This window comes from Oncorhynchus mykiss, chromosome 1, assembly GCF_013265735.2.
Source record: "Oncorhynchus mykiss isolate Arlee chromosome 1, USDA_OmykA_1.1, whole genome shotgun sequence".
In the NCBI taxonomy this organism is placed as follows: Eukaryota; Metazoa; Chordata; class Actinopteri; order Salmoniformes; family Salmonidae; genus Oncorhynchus; species Oncorhynchus mykiss.
In genome coordinates, this window is record NC_048565.1 from 13273741 (window position 1) to 13295792 (window position 22052).

At 43.7% G+C, this 22052-nt stretch overlaps 1 protein-coding gene across 3 annotated transcripts in view; it reads left to right on the plus strand.

Annotated features, from left to right (window-relative positions):
- LOC110538561 (SUN domain-containing protein 2) overlaps positions 1-21712 on the plus strand; it is a 35542-nt gene extending 13830 nt beyond the window's left edge. Inside the window, exons 1-13 of one of the 3 annotated variants that reach the window (XM_036945735.1) lie at positions 4671-4726; positions 13475-13577; positions 13662-13798; positions 14014-14337; positions 14432-14503; positions 14778-14911; positions 15047-15100; positions 15188-15241; positions 17457-17530; positions 18050-18182; positions 18500-18994; positions 19186-19275; positions 19664-21712. In XM_036945735.1, the coding sequence (XP_036801630.1) occupies positions 13477-13577; positions 13662-13798; positions 14014-14337; positions 14432-14503; positions 14778-14911; positions 15047-15100; positions 15188-15241; positions 17457-17530; positions 18050-18182; positions 18500-18994; positions 19186-19275; positions 19664-19786 (1791 nt within the window). In that variant the 5' untranslated portion in view covers positions 4671-4726; positions 13475-13476 and the 3' untranslated portion in view covers positions 19787-21712. Of the gene's footprint in view, positions 1-4670; positions 4727-4949; positions 5289-13474; positions 13578-13661; positions 13799-14013; positions 14338-14431; positions 14504-14777; positions 14912-15046; positions 15101-15187; positions 15242-17456; positions 17531-18049; positions 18183-18499; positions 18995-19185; positions 19276-19663 lie in introns of those variants that run through there. The other 2 variants (XM_021625573.2, XM_036945729.1) reach the window with 2 other exon arrangements.
- The last annotated feature ends 340 nt before the right edge of the window (positions 21713-22052 follow it).

Here is a 22052-nt window from a genome sequence, read left to right on the forward strand (position 1 = left end):
CAAAGCTGATCTGATTTTCTATTCCCAAAACTAGATTATGAACAGAGTTGACTAAATTTTGTAGGCTTTACCCTTTGTAAAAGTTTATTAAAACCGAGTTGTTTAAAGGAGTACAAATGATAATTGAGTTTTTGCACACACGCACTTCAGAGTAGGCGTTCCCTAACAGAATTATGCAAATACATGCTAGAACACGCCAATAGGCTCGTACTTGACTCTGCCCCCCCTTCTTGCTTGTTTTGCCCACTATGACTCGTTGGTTCCCAATAGAAACGACAGATTGTGGTCTATCTTGGTTGAGCTATAAACATCTTTGGTTGGGCGTTGCCAAGATGTACACTCGTTTGAATTATTAAATGGCGACATCATGTGGGCAAGGCAGAAATACACACAATGAAAGCAAGGCGGAAAGAGTTTATGAATCTATTTCTTTATTTCAAATCCCTAAGGTCGATGTCCGCGCCCCCCGCTGAAATCTAATTAGCATAATACAAAAATCTCCATACAAATCCAACAGTTTAAACTAGAGATATCTGTTTTTTGCATTGGATGTATCTCAATCCCCTCTGGAAAGATGAGACTCACGAACACGATGGTGTTTTGCTATACGACCCCCACAAGCTTGTTGGGACTCCTCTGAATTCGATCTGCCAATTTATGTCTGTAGCGTCCGAACAGTTTGGGCTACACGCTAATATGACCCCTCTGTGGGTGAGACTCTCACAACAAGTACATGTCGGTTGTTTTGCTCAAGGACTAGGACTCACAAGACTCACAAGAATGGAAGTATATAGAGACTGTTTGGTGGCAAAAAATAATGTTCAAAATAAAAACAAATGTTTCCTGATCTTTCTTAAATCTTTCAGATATTTTTCATGTAGTGATACTTTAAGGGGTCTTAAAATTCAAAATGTACATGACCAAGGGTGCTCCATTCTTAAAGGGGACATCAGTAATTAACAGAACATAACACTTGGTATGACCTTCTTTAAACAATTCCATATAGCTTAGGGGAACCCCTGTCCCCACCCACCTTCATTAATACCAAGCAATAGACTTGCAGCGGGGTCTATGTCCTATCTCCTCTGGATTCTTTCCTCCATGACCCAGAAACCGATACGTGTTGGTGGAGTGTGTCAATATGTTAGTAAGCAAAAGGAAAATGGTTCTCCCCTCATCGACAGCCTCCTTTCAGCGTGGAAGGCAAGTGTAGGCTATCCTACCAATAGAGATAGATAGAGAACTCATCTTTGTATCTGGGGAACCACTACTTCAAGGTCTCAGAGCAAGTGACGTCACCGATTGAAACGCTATTTAGCATGCACCGCTAACTAAGCTAGCCGTTTCACATCCGTTACACTAGTGATGTGTAGATCAGCAGTTTTTACACCTGCAACCGCCTGCAATTGCTAATAACCCATCGGAAACCGCAAGACCCATATGTCAAAAAGTTAAAATCTGAGGCCCGCACCCGACCCTAACCAGCTAATATAGAAAATGAACTGCAGGCTACAGTCCGAGACAATGATTTTTTTGACAGGGGGTGCATGATTTTTGTGCCTAATTTATATATGTTTCTGCTTATAATTTCCTACATTTTGGTAGGCTACTTGTTAGTCAACTTGTTTATAAATAGATACAGTGCATTCTGAAATGATTTTTTTACACATTTTGTTACAGCCTTATTCTAAAATGGATTAAATTGTTTTTTCCCCCATCATTTATCTACACAAAATACCCCATAATGACAAAGCAAAACAGGTTTTTAGATTTAAAAAAAAGTTTCTCTCATTCCTCTCTGCAGATCTTCTCAAGCTCTGTCAGGTTGGATGGGGAGCGTTGCTGCACAGCTATTTTCAGCTCTCTCCAGAGATGTTTGATCGGGTTCAAGTCCGGGCTCTGGCTGGGCCACTAAGGGACAATCAGAGACTTGTCCCAAAGCCCCTCCTGTGTTGTTTTGGCTGTGTGCTTAGGGTCGTTGTCTTGTTGGAAGGTGAGCCTTCGCCTCAGTCTGAGGTCCTGAGCGCTCTGGAGCAGGTTTTCATCAAGGATCTCTCTATACTTCTCTCTGTTCATCTTTCCCCGATCCTGACTAGTCTCCAAGTCCCTGCCACTGAAAAAACATCCCCACAGCATGATGCTGCCACCACCATGCTTCACCGTAGGGATGGTGCCAGGTTTCCTTCAGACGTGATGCTTGACATTCAGTCCTTTGAGTTCTATTTTGGTTTCTTCAGACCAGAGAAACTTGTTTCTCATGGTCTGAGCCCTTTAGGTGACTTTTGGCAAACTCCAAGCGGGCTGTCATGTGCCTTTTACTGATGAGTGGCTTCAGTCTGGCCACTCTACCATAAAGGCCTGATTGGTGGAGTGCTGCAGAGATGGTTGTCCTTCTGGAAGGTTCTCCCATCTCTACAGAGGAACTCTGGAGCTCTGACAGAGTAACCATTGGGTTCTTGGTCACCTCCCTGACCAAGGACCTTTTCCCCCGATTGCTCAGTTTGACCAGGCGGCCAGCTCTATTAAGAGTCTTGGTAGTTCCAAACTTCTTCCATTTAAGAATGGTGGAGGCCACTGTGTTCTTGAGGACCTTCAATGTTGCAGACGTTTTTTGATACCCTTCCCCAGATCTGTGCCTCAACATCATCCCGTCTTGGTTTTTGCTTAGACATGCACTTTCAACTGTGGGACGTTATATAGACAGGTTTATGCCTTTCCAAATTATGTCCAATCAATTGAGTTTACCACAGGTGGACTCCAATCAAGTTGTAGAAACATCTCAAGGATGATAAATGGAAACAGGATGTATGCACCTGAGCTCAATTTCGAGTCTCATAGCAAAGGGTCTGAATATATATATATATATATATATGTGAAACGGCTAGCTTAGTTAGCGGTGCACGCTAAATAGCGTTTCAATCGGTGACGTCACTTGCTCTGAGACCTTGAAGAAGTAGTTCCCCTTGCTCTGCAAGGGCCGTGGCTTTTGTGGAGCGATGGGTAACGATGCTTCGTGGGTGACTGTTGTTGATGTGTGCAGAGGGTCCCTGGTTCGCGCCCGGGTATGGTTTAAAATTATACTGTTACATATATATTTTAAATAAATGTGCAAAAATGGCTAAAACCTGTTTTTGCTTTGTCATTACGAGGTATAGTGTGTAGATTGATGAGGAAAATGTGCAAAATTTCCAAATTACATCCGTTTGACCGGTTGTAAAGATATTAAGATGATGTGAGAGGTTATAGACTTACAGTCAGTGTCCAGATTTCAGTTTCCACCATGCACCTGAGCTCAATTTCGAGTCTCATAGCAAAGGGTCTGAATATATATATATATATGTAACGGATGTGAAACGGCTAGCTTAGTTAGCAGTGCGCGCAAAGGAAACAGTAGACTACAGTTCCCTTGATGTGCCATTGGCCTATTTGATGTCCCCATCTTGTGACTGTCTAATTTGTATAGCGCCTCACAATCATCACGCTCCTATCATCCTCTTTAACTACTTCACCAAATCATTCCCAAACATTACTTTTCTGGCCCTCACTTCCCTTTATTTTAAACTCTCAATTTTGCAGCTTTTCTCTTATTGAATGTAAACCCCGATGTCCTTTTTGCCTAAGTGGATCGACAACCTTTTTCTGCCCGCTCCCAAAAGCATATGATTGGCGTAAGTAGTAAAGTTAGATGGTGCGTCATCAGCACTCCATTATTGGTTAGACCGGGCATAGCCACTCGTTTACATAGAGGGTTAAGAGAACTAACGTAGCAGGTTAGGATAATTAAGGTGGCAGGTTTAGAGAATTAAGTTAAGGTTAGGAAAGGAGTTAGGTTTAGCTAAAATGCTACAGTTGTCAACAATCGACATGTTGTGCAACCCAATCAGTCAGGCAAAACGGTATTGAGTGGCAACAAATATGCCCAATGAGCTGATTCGCTTTTCCATACATCCTGTTCTGTTCATCCGCACACTTCTGTTGACACGCCCACTTCCAGACACTCCATGTATGCAGTTACCCATGATTTTAAAAAACATCTGCCATTGTTTTCTTGAAGGAGTAAAGTATGCGAACAGACAAAAAGTATACGCTACTTATCCCTTTGTCTATAAAATGTCTTGCACAACTAGCTACATTAGTTTTTAATCACTTTATACATTTATTTTGTAAACGTCGTTTGCGTGACTGACTGATCTACAAATAACATGGAGTAGTAATTTATGAATATTTATTTTTGTTGATCAGTCTGCTGGCAGTTCCCTGCAATGTCAACTGCAATGTCAATCAAGCCCTCTCATTTAATACAAGCGTGTTTTTTTAAAACACTTTCCCTCTCCTCTACTACCTTTAACGCGAGGCCAGAGAGGAAGGCTCAGAGAGGACGCAGGAGTTGAGCAAATGTAATTGAGAAAAGGAAAGGCCACTGACTCTCGGTTGTTGGATCGACAATGTCCATAATGAACGTGCTAACGTGTTATATATATATATATATATTTCATCAAGCAATTCAGTATTAAATTGCACTTTATATTAATTAATTTAACTTGAAAACGTAAGGATAGCAAGGCAAACTTAAAACAAAAAAGTCAACCAATGTTTGACGTCATAATCAGTTCTCTGAGACTTGATTATGACGTTAGTCGATGTAATATGAACAGTGTCGGGACAACAACCCGAGTCAGGGATCTTCTTCACTGACTGTAGACTGAGAACATTATACAAGATTTAGGTAATATTTTCTAAATGTGATGTCCTTGGTTTTATCATATGTGCATGTTTAGCCTATTTTCCCATACTTTTATTAATTGATTTCACCTCGCAAGATGCAAAGGAAAGTTGCCACGATTATTAATGAATCATTCAATAGAAAGGGGGGGAAGAATTGTTGCTGACCAGATATTGCCACAGGGTGACGCGTAAAAAAGACGAGAGCACCTAAAAGGCAGCCTTAACTCAAAATAAGAGGGTGTTTTGTAACTGTCTGTCTGGCCCTCGGACTCCTCCTCCACCTAACTGTCAGTAGCAACGTTCTGGTTGAGTCCCGTTTGCCTTGTGCTAGCAAATACTGTAGCAGATTTTTTTTGTGAAAGTGATACGAAGAGCCAACAAAGGGGTTGGCTCTTTATACCCCGTTCTGTCTACCACTAAATTGTTGTTCGGAAATGTATAGGGCTGCTGGTTGCAATTAGCCAAGTTATCGTTCCATTTGAGAGAGGTTACATTTGACAGCTCGCCACCTGGGACAGGGAGCTTTGCCTCTGCCTTACCCATGATGGCGACCCAAGAAGCGGGTAAGTCTGGACAAAATATATCCGTTTGTTTACACCAAGTTTGTTTATGCATGTTTAATGGTACAAGCTAGTTACAGTAGCTATGTCGTGAACTCGTGACGTGCTGTAACTAACAGTTTGCAAGGCAGATTAATGACTTTTTTCTCATATGGGGATGATGCTGTTTGTGTCCGTGAGACGGCGGCTGAAGTGTCAGCATCTTGTTGATAAAACATAACGCGTACTGATGTTCACAACATGCACGAGTATCTCTTTGACACACAGACTTTTGAGAAACAGTTTCCAAGCTTCTAGGGGCACAGTCAACACATTTCCTATTATTTAGATGGCAATTATGTGCTGTTTGCTTTAAAATGACTCAGCCGGGTTTTTTCTCTCTCGGTCTCTTTCTCTCTCTGTGTGTGTGTGTTGTGGTCTATTTTTCTATGTAGCCTGGCTGTGTGTATGGCAGCAGTCATGCTAGCTCTGCCAGCAATGCCTCCATGACCTGCCCCTCCCTTAACAGGAACACAGAACGTTCAAACCCTAACTCTCCTCTCTGATGTTCTAGGAGGAACATCATCCAATTTACTAATGAGGATCAGCTTCAAGCTGTTACTGAAACACACGTGTCTTTGTTTATGTGTATTTTATACGGCTGTTCTCCTGTGTGTGTCAGGTCTAATGATGCTCTCTTGTAGTGTGTGGACTGTATTTGTGTCCCCATGTTCTAGCCATAGGCTAGAAAGCTACGAAAAAATAAAATATTCAGACCCCTTTACTTTTTCCACATTTTGTTACGTTACAGCTTTATTTATTTTTTTAGAACTCAATCTACACACAATACCCCATAATGACAACGTTTTTAGACATTTTTGCAAATAAAACATAACTTTATATAAGTATTCAGACCCTTTGCTATCAGACTCGAAATAGAGCTCAGGTGCATCCTGTTTCCATTGATCATCCTTGATGTTTGATTGGAGTCCACCTGTGCTAAATTCCATTGATTGGACATGATTTTAGAAAGGCACACATCTGTCTATATAAGGTCCCACAGGTGACGGTGCATGTCAGAGCAAAAACCAGGCCATGAGGTCCAAGGAATTGTCGGTAGAGCTTTGAGACAGGATGATGTCGAGGCACAGATCTGGGGAAGGGTACAAAAAATGTCTGCAGCATTGAAGGTCCCCAAGAACACAGTGGCCTCCATCATTCTTAAATTTAAGAAGTTTGGAACCACCAAGACTCTTCCTGGAGCTGGCCACCCGACCAAACTGAGCAATCGGGGGAGAAGGGCCTTGGTCAGGGAGGTGACCAAGAACCCGATGGTCACTCTGACAGAGCTCCAGAGTTCCTCTGTAGAGATGGGAGAACCTTCCAAAAGAACAACCTCTGCAGCACTCCACCAATCAGGCCTTTATGGTAGAGTGGCAAAACATAAGCCATTCCTCAAAAGACCCATGACAGCCTGCTTGGAGTTTGCCAAAAGGCACCTAAAGGACTCAGACCATGGGAAACAAGATTCTCTCGTTTGATGAAACCAAGATTGAACTCTTTGGCTGCATGCCAAGTGTCACGTCTGGAGGAAACCTGGCATTATCCCTACGGTGGCAGCATCATGCTGTGGGGATGTTTTTCAGCGGCAGGGACTGGAGACCAGTCAGGATCGAGGGAAAGATGAACGGAGCGAAGTACAGAGATCCTTGATGAAAACCTGCTCCAGAGTGTTCAGGACCTCAGACTGGGGCAAAGGTTCACCTTTCAACAGGACAACGGCTCTAAGCACAAGGCCAAAACAACGCAGCAGGGGCTTTGGGACAAGTCTCTGATTGTCCCTGAGTGGCCCAGCCAGAGCCTGGACTTGAACCTGATCAAACATCTCTGGAGAGACCTGAAAGTAGCTGTGCAGCAACCAACCTGACAGAGCTTGAGAAGAATGGGAGAAACTCCCCAAATACAGGTGTGCCAAGCTTGCAGCGTTGTACCCAAGAAGACTCGAGGCTGTAATCACTGCCAAATGTGCTTCAACAATGTACTGAGAAAAGGGTCTGAATACTTATGTTAATAATACTTATGCAAACAATACATTTGAGAAATTCTAACTTGTTTTTGCTTCATCAGTTTAATGAATTTATAGAATAAGGCTGTAATGTAACATAATGTGGTGGAAAAAGTTGTGGTCTAAATACTTTCCGAATGCACTGTAGATGAGAGGGGTTGATTAGATTGCAGGATCAGGTAAAGCAAGAGGGGAGGAGAGCTTAGTGAAGGAGGGAACTGAAGGCTATTGTAATGAGAAGAGGATTGGGAAGCGGGATAAAGCGCTGAGATGGCAAGAGACGCCATTTTCAGTGGAATAGAGGATTTGAGAGAATTAGCCTATGGTACAATATGTTCAGTGATGCTAAAGCTTATTTTCACACCAGAGGAACGTCATGTATTCCAGACTCCATTGCATAACAATGAGAATGCTATTAATGTAGGCTACTTTAACCTGGCTGGCTGGATGTTTTTACCCAATCTCATGGTGTTGGCTCAATCCCACTTGATCACTTGACCTACATCAGTGTCTTTTTGTCTGTCAGTAACCATAGAGCAGTGTCTGTCCTTTTCCATGCCCTAGCAACCTAAACTTGTTGTTAGTTGTTTACTGTAGTGTTGTCAAAGCTGCGGATAGTGTGGGCCACCTTCCTTTTTCCCAACTCTGTTGTCTGAATTTGCATATCACTCGCATGTCTGACTTCCTGTCTCACCACACACCACATCCTCTTACACCTTATGCCATGCCTTTACCCTGTATTTTGGCTTCTCTGCAGTACTCAAGCCACATGACTCACAAATTTGATAACTTGAGACTTGAGTCCCGATTCTTGAGGCTCCAAGTCAACTTTGACTTGAGACTGACTTGATTATCTTGCCAGGTTTTGTCTCTGTGGATTGCTCTCCACGCAGCCAGAGACCGTACCGCACTTGCAAAAAACAGATTTGGTAGTGAAACGCACACACTGCTCTCTGATTGGAGCAGCAAACTCAATCAAAACAGGTCTGAGCTAGTGCAGTGAGATGGTTTTGTGTGAAGCTGAATGGAGAAAATTAAATACAGTGCAAGTCAAACATTTGGACACACCTACTCATTCAACAGTTTTTTAATTTGATTTTGACTATTTTCTACATTGTAGAATAATAGTGAATCAAATCAAATAATCAAATCACATGCGTCGAATACAACATCTTACAGTGATGCTTACTTCCGAGCCCCTAACCAACAATGCAGTTTCCAAAAATACAGCTAAGAATAAGAGGTAAAAGTAACAAGTAATTAAAGAGCAGCAGTGAAATAACAATAGCGAGACTATATACAGGGGTCACCGATACAGAGTCAAATTGCAGGGACACCGGTTATTTGAGGTAGTATGTACATGTAGGTAGAGTTATTAAAGTGACTATGTATAGATGACAACAGAGAGTAGCAATGGTGTGGGGGGGAGGGAGTAGCCATTTGACTGGGTAGCCATTTGACTAGATGTTCAGGAGTCTTATGGCTTGGGGGTAGAAGCTGTTTTAGAAGCCTCTTGGACCTAGACTTGGCGCTCCGGTACCTCTTGCCGTGCGGTAGTAGAGAGAACAGTCTATGACTAGGGTGGCTGGAGTCTTTGACAATTTTTAGGGCCTTCCTCTGACATCACCTACCGCTGTAGAACCTTTGAGGATCTGAGGACCCATGCCAAATCTTTTCAATCTACTGAGGGGGAATAGGTTTTGTTGTGCCTTCTTCACAACTATCTTGGTGTGCTTGGACCATGTTAGTTTGTTGGTGATGTGGACACCAAGGAACTTGAAGCTCTGATCCTGCTCCACTGCAGCCCCGTCGTTGAGAATGGGGCCGTGCTCGGTCCTCTTTTTCCTGTAGTCCACGACCATCTCCTTTGTCTTGATCACGTTGATGGAGATGTTGTTATCCTGGTACCACACGGCCAGGTCTCTGACCTCCCTATAGGCTGTCTCGTTGTTGTCAGTCATCAGCAAATTTAATGATGGTGTTGGAGTCGTGCCAGGCCGTGCAGTCATGAGTGAACAGGGAGTACAGGAGGGGACTGAGCACGCACCCCTGACGGGGCCCCTGTGTTGAGGATCAGCGTGGCGCATGTGTTGTTACCTACCCTTATCACCTGGGGGCGGCCCATTAGGAAGTCCAGGATCCAGTTGCATAGGGAGGTGTTTAATCCCAGGGTCCTTAGCTTATTGATGACCTTTGAGGGCACTATGGTGTTGAACACTGAGCTGTAGTCAATGAATAGCATTCTCACATAGATGTCGCTTTGGTCCAGGTGGGAAAGGGCAGTGTGGAGTGCAATGGAGATTGCATCATCTGTGGATCTGTTGGGGTGGTATGCAAATTTGAGTGGGTCTAGGGTTTCTGGGATGATGGTGTTGATGAGGGCCATGACCAGCCTTTCAAGGCACTTCATGGCTACAGATGTGAGTGCTACGGGTCAATAGTCGTTTAGGCAGGTTACCTTAGTGTTCTTGGGCATAGGGACTATTGTGGTCTGCTTAAAACATGTTGGTATTACAGACTCGGACAGGGAGAGGTTGAAAATGTCAGTGAAGACACTTGCCAGTTGGTCAGCGCATGCTTGGAGTACACGTCCTGGTAATCCATCGGGCCCTGTGGCCTTGTGAATGTTGACCTGTTTAAAGGTCTTACTTACGTCGGCTGCGGAGAGCTTTATCACACAGTCTTCCGTAACAGCTGGTGCTCTCATGCATGTTTCAGTGTTATTCACCTCGAAGCTAGCATAGAAGTAGTTTAGCTCGTCTGGTAAGCTCGTGTCGCTGGGCAGCTCTCGGCTGTGCTTCCCTTTGTAGTCTGTAATGGTTTGCAAGCCCTGCCACATCTGACGAGCGTCAGAGCCGGTGTTCGACTCGATCTTAGTCCTGTATTGACGCTTTGCCTGTTTGATGGTTCGTCGGCAAGCATAGCGGGATTTCTTATAAGCTTCCGGGTTAGAGTCCCGCTCCTTGAATGCGGCAGCTCTGGCCTTTAGCTCAGTGTGGATGCTGCCTGTAAACATTGGCTTCTGTTTGGGGTATGCACTGTGGGGACGACGTCATCGATGCACTTATTGATGAAGCCAATGACTGATGTGGTGTACTCCTCAATGCCATCGGAGGTATTCCAGAAAATATTCCAGTCTGGGCTAGCAAAACAGTCCTGTAGCATAGCATCTGCTTCATCTGACCACTTTTTTTTATTGATCTAGTCACGGGTGCTTCCTGCTTTTTTTTGCTTGTAAGCAGGAATCGGGTGGATAGAATTTATGGCCAGATTTGCCAAATGAAGGCTTTGTATGCGTCTGTGTGTGGAGTATAGGTGGTCCAGAGTTATTTTTCCTCTGATTGCACATTTAACGTGCTGATAGAAATTTGGTAAAACAGATTTAACTTTCTCTGCATTAAAGTCCCTGGCTACTAGGAGCGCCGCTTCTGGTTGAGCGTTTTCTTGTTTGCTTATGACTGAATACAGCTCATTAATGCTATCTTAGTTCCAGCCTCTGACTATGGTGGTATGTAAACAGCTATGAAAAATACAGATGGAGGTAGGTAGTGTGGTCTACAGTTTATCATGAGATAAACGTCAGGCGAGCAATAGACTTCCTTAGATATCGTGCACCAGCTGTTTTTTTTTTTTTTTTACAAAAATACATAGTCCGCCGCCCCTTGTCTTACCAGACGCGGCTGTTCTATCCTGCCAGTACAACGCATAACCAGCCAGCTGTATGTCGTTCAGCCACGACTCTGAAGCATAAGATGTTACAGTTTTTAATGTCCCGTTGGTAGTTTAATCTTCCGCGTAACTTGTCGATTGCACATTTGCAAGCAGAGTGGAGGAAGTGGAGGTTTATTGGATCGCCTGCGAATTCTCAGAAGGCAGCTGGACCTTCGGCCCCTCTTTTTCCGCCTCCTCTTCACACAGATCATGGGTATCGGGGCCTGTTCCTGAGGAAGCAGTGTGTCCTTTGCGTCGGGCTCGTTAGTGGTGAAAGGAAAAAGATGATTCTGCTAGTCCGTGGTGAGTAATCGCAGTCCTGATGTCCAGAAGTTTTCGGTCATAAGAGCGGCAACATTATGTACAAGATAAGTGACAACGCAAATGAGAAAAAACAAAAAAACACAATTGGCTGGGGGCACGTAAACGTCTGCCATCTTCTCCAGCGCCATTTTAACCTGAAGACATCAAAACTATGAAATAACACATGGAATCATGTAGTAGCCAAACAATTGTTAAACAAATCTAAATATATTTGAGATTCTTCAAAGTAGCCACCCTTTGCCTTGATGACAGTTTTGCACACTCTTGGCATTCTCTCAACCAGCTTCACCTGGAAGGCTTTTCCAACAGTCTTGAAGGAGTTCCCATTACTGACACAGCAAAGCACCCCCACTCCATTACACCTCCTCCATGCTTCACGGTGGGAACCACACATGCTGAGATCATCCGTTCACCTACTGTGCGTCTCACAAAGACATGGCGGTTTGAATCAAAAATCTCAAATTGGGACTCAGCAGAACAAAGGACAGATTTCCTCTGGTTTAATGTCCATTGCTCGTGTTTCTTGGCCCAAGCAAGTATCTTCTTATCGTTGTCCTTTAGGAGTGGTTTCTTTGCAGCAATTTGACCGTGAAGGAATGATTCATGCAATCTCCTCTGAACAGCTGATGTTGAGATGTCTGTTACTTGAACTCTGAAGCATGTATTTGGGCTGCAATCTGAAGTGTAGTTAACTCTAATGAACTTATCCTCTGCAGCAGAGGTAACTGACATTTTCCGAATTGACTGACCTTTGTCTTAAGGTAGTTTTTTTTTGTTGCTTATTTGAGCTGTTGAAGTCTATATCAAGATATTTTACCAAATAGGGCTATCTTCTGTATACCATACCTACCATGTCACAACACAACTGATTGGCTCAAACACATTAAGAAGGAAAAAATTCCACAAATTCACTTTTAACAAGGCACACCTGTTAATTGAAATGTTTGGGCACATTGTAGAATAATAGTGAAGACATCAACTGTGAAATAACACATATGGAATAGTAACCAAAAAAGTGTTATAAAATCTAAATATATTTTATTTGGATTCTTCAAAGTAGCCACCATTTGCCTGGACAGCTTTGCACATTTGTGGCATTCTCTCAACCAGCTTCATGAGGTGTAATGCATTTCAATGAACAGGTGTGCCTTGTTAAAATTACATCTGTGGAACTTCTTTCCTTCTTAATGCATTTGATCCAATCAGTTGTGTTGTGACAAGGTATCGGTGGTATACAGAAGGTGACTCCAAACTTTTGACTGGTACTGTACATATGAGATGAGTAAAGCAGTATGTAAACATGTATTAAAGTAACTTGTGTTCTGTTAAAGTGGCCAGTGATTCCATGTCTATGTATATATGGCAGCAGCCTCTAAGGTGCAGGGTTGAGTAACCGGGTGGTAGCCGGCTAGTGATGGATATTTTACAGTCTGATGGCCTTGAGATAGAAGCTGTTTTTCAGTCCCAGCTTTGATGCACCCGTACTGACCTCTCCTTCTGCCAGTTAGCTAATGCTAATCCGTGCTAGCTCTGTTTGGAAGTTGAAGTTCATTCCTTCACAGCCACAGTTAGCATTGCACTGAGTAATATGTAAATTACAAAGTACGCACCAAAAAAATTCTAAGGTTAGTTTTATCCCTAACCAGATCTGGCTGTGTCAGGCTTTACCCAAATCACCTTGCATATCTGGGTTTGATAGCTCTAGCCTTTTCATATGACTGGGGGTGCATGAGAGAGCAGTGTGAGGTGCTGTAGATTAACTGGATTAGAGATTATACAGGAGAGCATCTGTCAGAGAGCCTCTCTCCTACCACCAGCTCTGGGCTACTGCTACCACCAGCTCTGGGCTACTGCTACCACCAGCTCTGGGCTACTGCTACCACCAGCTCTGGGCTAGCGCTATGCTACCTAGGCTACCTCTTGGGAACCTCAATTCCCTTTTTACTGTAACTGTACATCTCATCTATTTTTAACAACATATAAAAGCCTAATGACTGTTACAAAGTGTTATTATTGATTTGCTGTGGGTGTGGGATTCCTCCGGTTAAAGCAGTTCGTATACCACAGTATCCTGTATGAAGTATTGTCTCTGTCTCTCTCTCTCTGTCAGACATGTCGCGGCGCAGTATGAGGCTGGTTTTAGGGGGATACTACCACCAGTCATCAGACGATGATGAGTCCTCCTCAGTTTCCTACAGGGAGAGCCCCGTGAGGTGTGTTTGTGTTTCATGTTGTACCGTATAGCCTAATACAGTAGGCCTGACAGTTGCTTGAACAAAGCCCTTTCTCTCTCTCAGGGTTTTTACTAAGAGGAAGACAGGTGGTCGTAAAGTGGCGGCCTCTCGTACCTCCAGCCGGGCCAACAGCGTGGCTAGCACCGCTAGCAGCAAGGGTAGTACAGTGGAGCCACCCATCAATGCTGAGGACTACATTGGTACGGTTCACACCACTTCCTGCATCCACAGTTCTATTGACACTCAGTCCTACTCACTCAGTTACTTTCATTGTCTAGGCCTATACTGTATACACTGTACAGTATAGCTTTGTATTGCAGCTGCCTCTTTGTCTATGGTTATAGTTAGCTATTATGGCTATTCAAAACGAACCATCTGACTCTCTCTCTTTGTCCCCACACCCCCTGCCCTTCAGGGGTCTCAAGCTTGGTTCAGAGAAGGAAGACCTTCCAGGAACCTCTTGCCCCAGCCCCCAGCCTGAACCTGGCTCCCAGCCCCATGGGCTTCTCGTCCTGCCAGACCGGCCTGAACCAGGCTCCCAGCCCCAGGGGCTTCTCGTCCTGCCAGACCGGCCTGAACCAGGCCCAGAGCCAGACCAGCGCCATGGACAGCTCTGGTTACTCCTCTTCAGAGGCAAGACGTTACAGAGGATACTCTGGAGACTCCTCCTTAGGCGAACAAAGGGCTAGCGCCAGCCAGAGATCTGGCACTAACAGGACAAGTGCTAGAGCCAATTGGAGTGAGTACTGTGTGTGTGCTAGCGTAGCATTAGCTGGTCTCTATGATTGTAGCTTGTTTGTTAGCATTAGCTTTATCTCTTTCTCCTCCTGTAGCCCCTCCGTTTATCCCGGCCGATGTGGGGAAGGCCATTCTAATTGCCATCCTCCTCATCCTATTGACCTTCGGTGAGTGACCTCACACTACAGAATCAGACAGTCTATAGTTCTATAGAACTTCCATGAAAAGAACCAACATCACTGTTACTTTATTGGTGCCAGCAGTACATTGTCCACAGATGACATGCCTAACCATAGTACTTACTGGCAATTTAAATAGCAGAAGTACAACACACACCCATTGTTGACGAGCATATATGTTCAAAATGTTGTCTGTGTAGCCTGTCCTGTATGATAATGTGCTCCTTAGTGTATTCAAGTCTATTCTACCCCTTTCTACTAGGCTGCTGGCTCCTTGCCCCCTTGGTATGGGCCACCCTGACTTCAGCCCTGAATGCTATCACTATGACCCTGAACCGACCTGTCATCACCCCAACTCCGCCACCTGTCTTCACTACGCCACCTGTCAAGGCTATGGTAGGATCTGATGGGACCACATACCCGGCAATAATCTCTCTTTCTCTTGATTTGGTAGGATGCTACATTGACGCTCTGCATGTGTACTCCTGGATTGTACAGTTAAAAGCTTGTTTGTTGAAACTCTTTCTGCAGGATGGAGCTTCGGTATTGCATTCTGCTCTGGAAGCCAAGATGAACACCATCCTGGTAAGAGAGACAGAGAGAATGCACAAACTATACTGCATTTGGGTGTATTCATTTGGTTAACTCACTTGTGTCCGTGTTCTCCCGCAGAGAGAAATTGAAATTCTTAAGAAGAAGGAACACCAGCAGAAATTTGTAACCGAGGTGAGGTCAGGTCTAGTATGGAGAACAGGGTTTCAGTTATAGATGTCTGTAGTAGTGTGATAGGGAGTCCTCTTATAGGGCTCTATAATAGTGCAGTATTTGGGAAATAGTGTTTTCTTTTTTATGTAATATATACACACACACACACACACAACTGTTGAAAAGTTTGGGGTCACTTAGAAATGTCCTTGTTTTTGAAAGAAAAGCAAAAAAAATAGTCCATTAAAATAACATCAAATTGAACAGAAATATAGTGTAGACATTTTTAATGTTGTAAATGACTATTGTAGCTGGAAACGGCTGATTTTTAATGGAATATCTACATAGGCCCATTATCGGCAACCATCACTTCTGTGTTCCAATGGCACGATGTGTTAGCTGTTAGCAGTTGTTATTCTTCAATAACACAAACCCCAAAGCAAAATGTATTTATTTGAAAAGGACAAATCATAGATGCTATGCTGGGAGGTAGATGTTCATTCCCCCTGTTGTCCTCAACTTTTCTCCACAGAACAAATAACAGGATGTCATTTATAACCCCCCAACCTAGCTTGGGGTCAACCAATCAGAAGTCCTTGCAGTACAACTGGGCCAATGGCCATATAACAAGTATCCTGCTCCAGACTCAATGTACAGAACGTAGCTCTGATTTCAGGACTGACATTCCACAGATTCTAAACAGCTGTTGAACTGAAAACCAACTCCTATTTACATTGACAATTCCCTATTGACCATAGTACTCCATTTAGTTTAGTACGCTCGTCCTCATCCTCTGCGTTGTGTGTTTATCTTCAAAATATTATTGTATAGCTAATCTAAGTTTAGCATTTTAAAATGCTAATTGATCATTAGATAATTTTGCAATTATGTTAGCACAGTTGAAAACTGTAGTACTGATTTTAAAGAATCAATAAAACTGGCCTTCTGTAGACTAGTTGGGTATCTGGAGCATCAGCATTTGTGGGTTCGATTACAGGCTCAAAATGGCCAGAAACAAAGAACTAACTTCTGAAATTCGTCAGTCTATTCTTGTTCTGAGAAATTAAGGCTATTCCATTTGTGAAATTGCCAAGAACCTGAAGATCTCGCACAACGCCTGTGTACTACTCCCTTCACAGAACGGTGCAAACTAGCTCTAACCAGAATAGAAAGGGGAGTGGGAGGCCCCGATGCACAACTGAGCAAGAGGACGAGTACATTAGTGTCTAGTTTGAGAAGCAGATGCCTCACAAGTCCTCAACTGGCAGCTTCATTAAATAGTACCCGCATAACACCCGTCTCAACATCAACAGTGAAGCAGCTACCCCAGGATGCTGGCCTTCTAGGAGGAGGTGTGATGGTGTGGGGGTGACACTGTCTGTGATTTATTTAGAATTCAAAGCACACATAACCAGCATGGCTACCACAGCATTCTGCAGCGATACGCCATCCCATCTGGTTTGCGCTTAGTGGGACTATCATTTATTTTTCAACAGGACAATGACCCAACACACATCCAGGCTGTGTAAGGGCTATTTGACCAAGAAGGAGAGTGATGGAGTGCTGCATCAGATGACTTGGCCTCCACAATCACCCGCCCTCAACCCAATTGAGATTGTTTGGGATGAGTTGGACCACAGAGTGAAGGAAAAGCAGCCAATTATTCTTTTTTTTTAACCTTTATTTAACTAGGCTAGTCAGTTAAGAGCAAATTCTTATTTACAATGACGGCCTACCCCGGACGACACTGAGTTAATTGTGCGCCGCCCTAATAGGACTCCCAATCACGTCTGGATGTGATTCAGCCTGGATTCAAACCAGGGACTATAGTGACGCCTCTTGCACTGAGATGCAGTGCCTTAGATCGCTGCGCCACTCGGGAGCGCGGAATATGTGGCAACTCCTTCAAAACTGTTGGAAAAGTATTCCAGGGGAAGCTGGTTGAGAGAATGCCAAGAGTCCAGGCAAAGGCAAAGGGTGTCTACTTTGAAGAATCTAAATGTAAAATATATTTTGGTTTCTTTAACTTTTTTTAGTTTCTATATGATTCCATATGTTGTTTCATAGTTATGATGTCTTCACTATTATTCTACAATGTAGAAAATAGTAAAAATAAAGAAAAACCCTGGACTGAGTAGGCGTGCCCAAATTATTGACTGGTACTGTATATATGTTTTATAGAATTGTTGTATATTTACGTATATGGTTGAGATGTAGTGCTCGTCTATCCCAACAGATGGTAGAGAGACTGCAGACAGACTTGGCAGACGTCAGAACAGACATGAGGGACGTGAGAGTGAGAGTGGACAGGTGAGTGTGTGTCCAGCCCAATCTAGAACCTGCCCCCTAGCTTCTGCCCCTAGCCCCTACCTCCTAGCATCTACCTCCTGCCCTTATCCCTAGCTCCTGTCCCATGCTCCCTAGGCACTTGGGAAGATTTGAAAGGAGTGAAAACATACTCCCATACTTTTTCTGTTAACCAATCTAATGTCCAAACCTTGTTTGCAAAAAAAACCTTGGATTTAAGATTTCCTCTCTAGGTTTCTTCCTAGGTTTTGGCCTTTCGAGGGAGTTTTTCCTAGCCAACGTGCTTCAACACCTGCATTGCTTGCTGTTTGGGGTTTTAGGCTGGGTTTCTGTATAGCACTTTGAGATATCAGCTGATGTACGAAGGGCTATATAAATACATTTGAAATTTGGTTTGATTTGAAGATGATCTTGACTTAGCCTTTAAAAATGTTTTGTGAGTTTGCTGTCTCAGGGGGTTGAAGATAAATAAATATCTCTGTTTCTCACTGGACAATTATGTTCTATTTTTTTCTATTGTAGTGTGAATCCACTGGATTGGCAGCATCGTTTGAGCGAGCAGACAGCCGGCTTCATCAGTCAGGTGGGCGAGCTGAAGGACCAACACACACACGTCAAGCAGCGAGTCGCTGCCCTGGAGGACCAGAGTGCCACGGTAATGTACACAAAACACGCAAACTCAAGTCAAATTTGTAGCACTGAACTTTTGCACTTTCTTAAGTGGTTCTGCATAAGAGATGGTGCTAAATAACTCAAATGTGAATGGTAGAGTCCAAAATGGCACCCAATTCCCTACATAGTGCACTACATTTCCCATTTTAGTCATTTAGCAGACACTCTCCTCCAGAGCGACTTACAATTACTTTTGACCAGAGCCCTATGGTAGTGCACTATATAGGGAATGGGGTGCTGTTTGGAACAATAATTGATGAGCCTTCCTAACCTAATGGATGTGGTCTCTCTGTTGTGTAGCTGGGGAAGCAGGTCTACTCTGTTCAGAACCAGCCTCCTCCAGCTCCCACAGCCAACACACACCTGACCCCTGAGCTCGAAGAGGCCATGGCCAAATGGCTGCATGAAAATGTGCCCCAGAATGAGCCACGGATGGTGAAAGAGGTTGTGAAGAACTGCAGTCCCCTATTGGCTGACAGGATGCCAGACTTTGCCTTGGAGTCCCAAGGTGCCAGTGTTGTGAGCACACGGTGTTCCGAGACGTACCGTACCCGCTCGGCATGCGTGTCCTTCCTGGGTGTACCCCTCTGGTACCCCTCTGAGAACCCCCGCACTGTTATCCAGGGTCAGGCGGTGCAAGCTGGGAAGTGCTGGGCGTTCTATGGAGCGCAGGGCACCCTGGTCATCGCCCTATCTCATCCTGCCCACATCACCCACGTCACACTGGAGCACCTGCCGGTCTCCAACGCGCCCACCGGACGCATCGACAGCGCGCCCAAGGCCTTCTCTGTCTACGTGAGTCATCTGTGACCTCTAGCCCTTCCCTGACACTCTATTCAGTGCACAACTTTTTCCCAGAGCCACATCTACATAATCTACTGTTGAAGATTTCCTACAGAGATGTTTAGAGCAGTATGGTGAATATCTTTAACACTGATGACTCATTTCTGTCTTTAAAAATCGGTCTCATTGCTCTCTCTGTGCAGGGTATGTCCACTGAGACAGAAGACGGCACCTGGCTGGGAACCTTCACTTATGACCAGCACGGAGGGGCAATCCAGACCTTCCAACTGCCTGTGAGTCCCATCATTTAAACTTTGCCTCGGTTGTATTCATTAGTACACACCGTTTCAAAAATGAAGCAAAACATTTTGCTACAGAAAATGTGTGTTTCTTATTGGACAAGTTCAGGTAGTCCCTCTTTCAGTTTTTCTTCCATTTGGTGCCTAGTGAACACGACCTCCGGTTAGGATTACTAGGTTATTTTTGGGGGGCGTGAGACATTAATCGGGCTCGATGTTTATGCAACAGACTATAGCTGAAATAAGCCTGGAATAGAACTGGACCAGGACCATAGAACTTCGTTCTAAATACCTAGCTAGTAGCTACTGTTGACCCTAATGCAGTATCTATACAGTCATCAGTTGTGTTGCTTGTTATAACCCTTCCTGTTCTCTATGTCAGAATCCTACCAGGGCCATCTATTATTTTGTGGAGCTGCGCGTTCTGAGTAACTGGGGTCACCTGGAGTACACATGCGTGTACCGCTTCCGTGTGCACGGACACATGGCCTCCTCCTCCAAGTGAGAGACGTTCATCGTCCACCTCAACCGCAGACCTCCGAGGCTTCGCTTTCATATCAGAGCAACGTTCTTTTTGAATCTCGACATTATGACGGACCATTCTAAATAAATGTCTTTATTTGGCGTAATCAGGATGGCTTCCTAAACTGGCTTCTGCCGGGTGTGAGGTCAGAGGTCAGCAAGGTTTTGTTACAATTTGCAGTTTCATTTCTGGCAGAGGTATTGACCTGGCTAATAGGAGTGTGGGGATGGGTTTTTGAGAGTTTCAAATTGAACTGTGTGTGTATGTGTGTGTGTGTGTGTGTGTGCTTTTGAGCATGGATTATTTGTTTGCATTTTATTAACGTCCGGCCACAGCGGACAAAGATTTCAGATTGTACTTTGAATGTGTGTTTATGACAATCCCTCCTGTGTTACTGGGCTCTTATTTTGTTTAATTTCATCTGTCTTAAAATTATATACAAAGGTTTAATTATGGTTAAAAATAGCGTTGTTGGATGTATATATTGCAAGAATCAAGATGTATTGTTCATTATTTTATTAGTCCGATAAGAATAGGATGTAATATGTTTGTAAATGATTTTTCTGTTGGCCTGAATGGTTAAGTCTCGACCCACCTTGCCAATAGGCTTCCTATTACAGGATGAACTATATGATTGTAGATGATTTCTACTTTGCATTTGGTAATGCACTGGTGTTTCAATGTCCTTTATAATAATAGAGACTAGAGAGAAATAGACAGGAGCACACTGAGGTTGCAACGTATTATCTTTCACATTTAAAAAAAAACCTTTTCCCCAATTTCATGGTATCTAATTGGTAGTTACCGTCTTGTCTCATCGCTGCAACTCCCGTATGGGCGAGGGTCGAGAGCCGCGCGTCTTCCGAAACACAACCCAACCAAGCCTTACTGCTTCTTGACACAATGCCCACTAAACCCGGAAGCCAGCCGCACCAATGTGTCGGAGGAAACGCCATACACCTGGCGACCGGGTCAGCGTGCACTGCGCCTGGCCCGCCACAGGAGTCGCTTGTGCGCGATGGGACAAGGCCATCCCTGCCGGCCAAACCCTTCCCTAATCCGGATAACGCTGGGCCAATTGTGCGCAGCTCCATGGGTCTTCCAGTTGGGCTGGCTGCGACAGAGCCTGGACTCTAATCTAGAATCTCCAGTGGCACAGCTAGCACTGTGATGCAGTGCCTTAGCCCACTGCCACTCGGGAGGCCTGGAACGTATTGTCTGAATTCAAAAATACAGCTTAGTATACATGACTTGCAGCATTTATTTTGTCTTAATTTGTATTTTTACCAATTTTGTTCAGTTTAATAGTAAATACATAATTGCTCTTACCAATTTTACTGCAATACTTGAATAACTTTCACCTCAAAGCAATGAGTCTATTGCAATGATGTCTAAATGTCAGGCTTTTCTACTTCTAAACATTTGTAAATAGCAAAAAAGTAACCTTGTACTTTTTGCTAGTGTTTGCTGAAAATAATCAGGAACTTTTTTTATTTCATGTTTTAAATCATTATGTTTACAATTACAGTATTATGTGCAGCAGTGGTAGCTATAGACTAACAAAAGACTGATCACAAAAAGAACCTATACAGTATGATTAGCTCTCAATAACATTTTATTTCGGTATTGTGTTTTTCTGATGTTACGGCAGTGAAACATCATACTTAACGCTGGGTCAATTTGAAGTTTGTCCAAATAAAACAGAATATAAGTAAATCATTTCCCCATAGGAATGTAGTTCAATACCTGAAATGACTGGCTATGTATCCACCTCATTTTCAAATGCTTTTAAAACACGGAAGCCATGGTTACAACTTCCTCCTAATCATAATTTCATATATACAGTACCAGTCAAAAGTTTGGAGACACCTACTCATTAAAGGCTTTTTATTTGTACTATTTTCTACGTTGTGGAATAATAGTGAAGACATCAAAACTGAAATAACACATGGAATCATGCAGTAACCAGAAAAGTAATAAACATATCAAAATATATTTGAGATTCTTCAAAGTAGCCACTCTTTGCCTTGATGACAGCTTTGCACACTCTTGGCATTCTCTCAACCAGCTTCACCTGGAATGCTTTTCCAACAGTCTTTTATAGGATTTCCCACATATGGTGAGCACTTGTTGGCTGCTTTTCCTTCACTCGGGGCGGCAGGTATTAATAGTATTTCATCTCTCCTCAGACTAATATTATTCTGTTGGTCCTGTGGGTACCTTTGCCACTGTTCCACCCCTTGTGTGT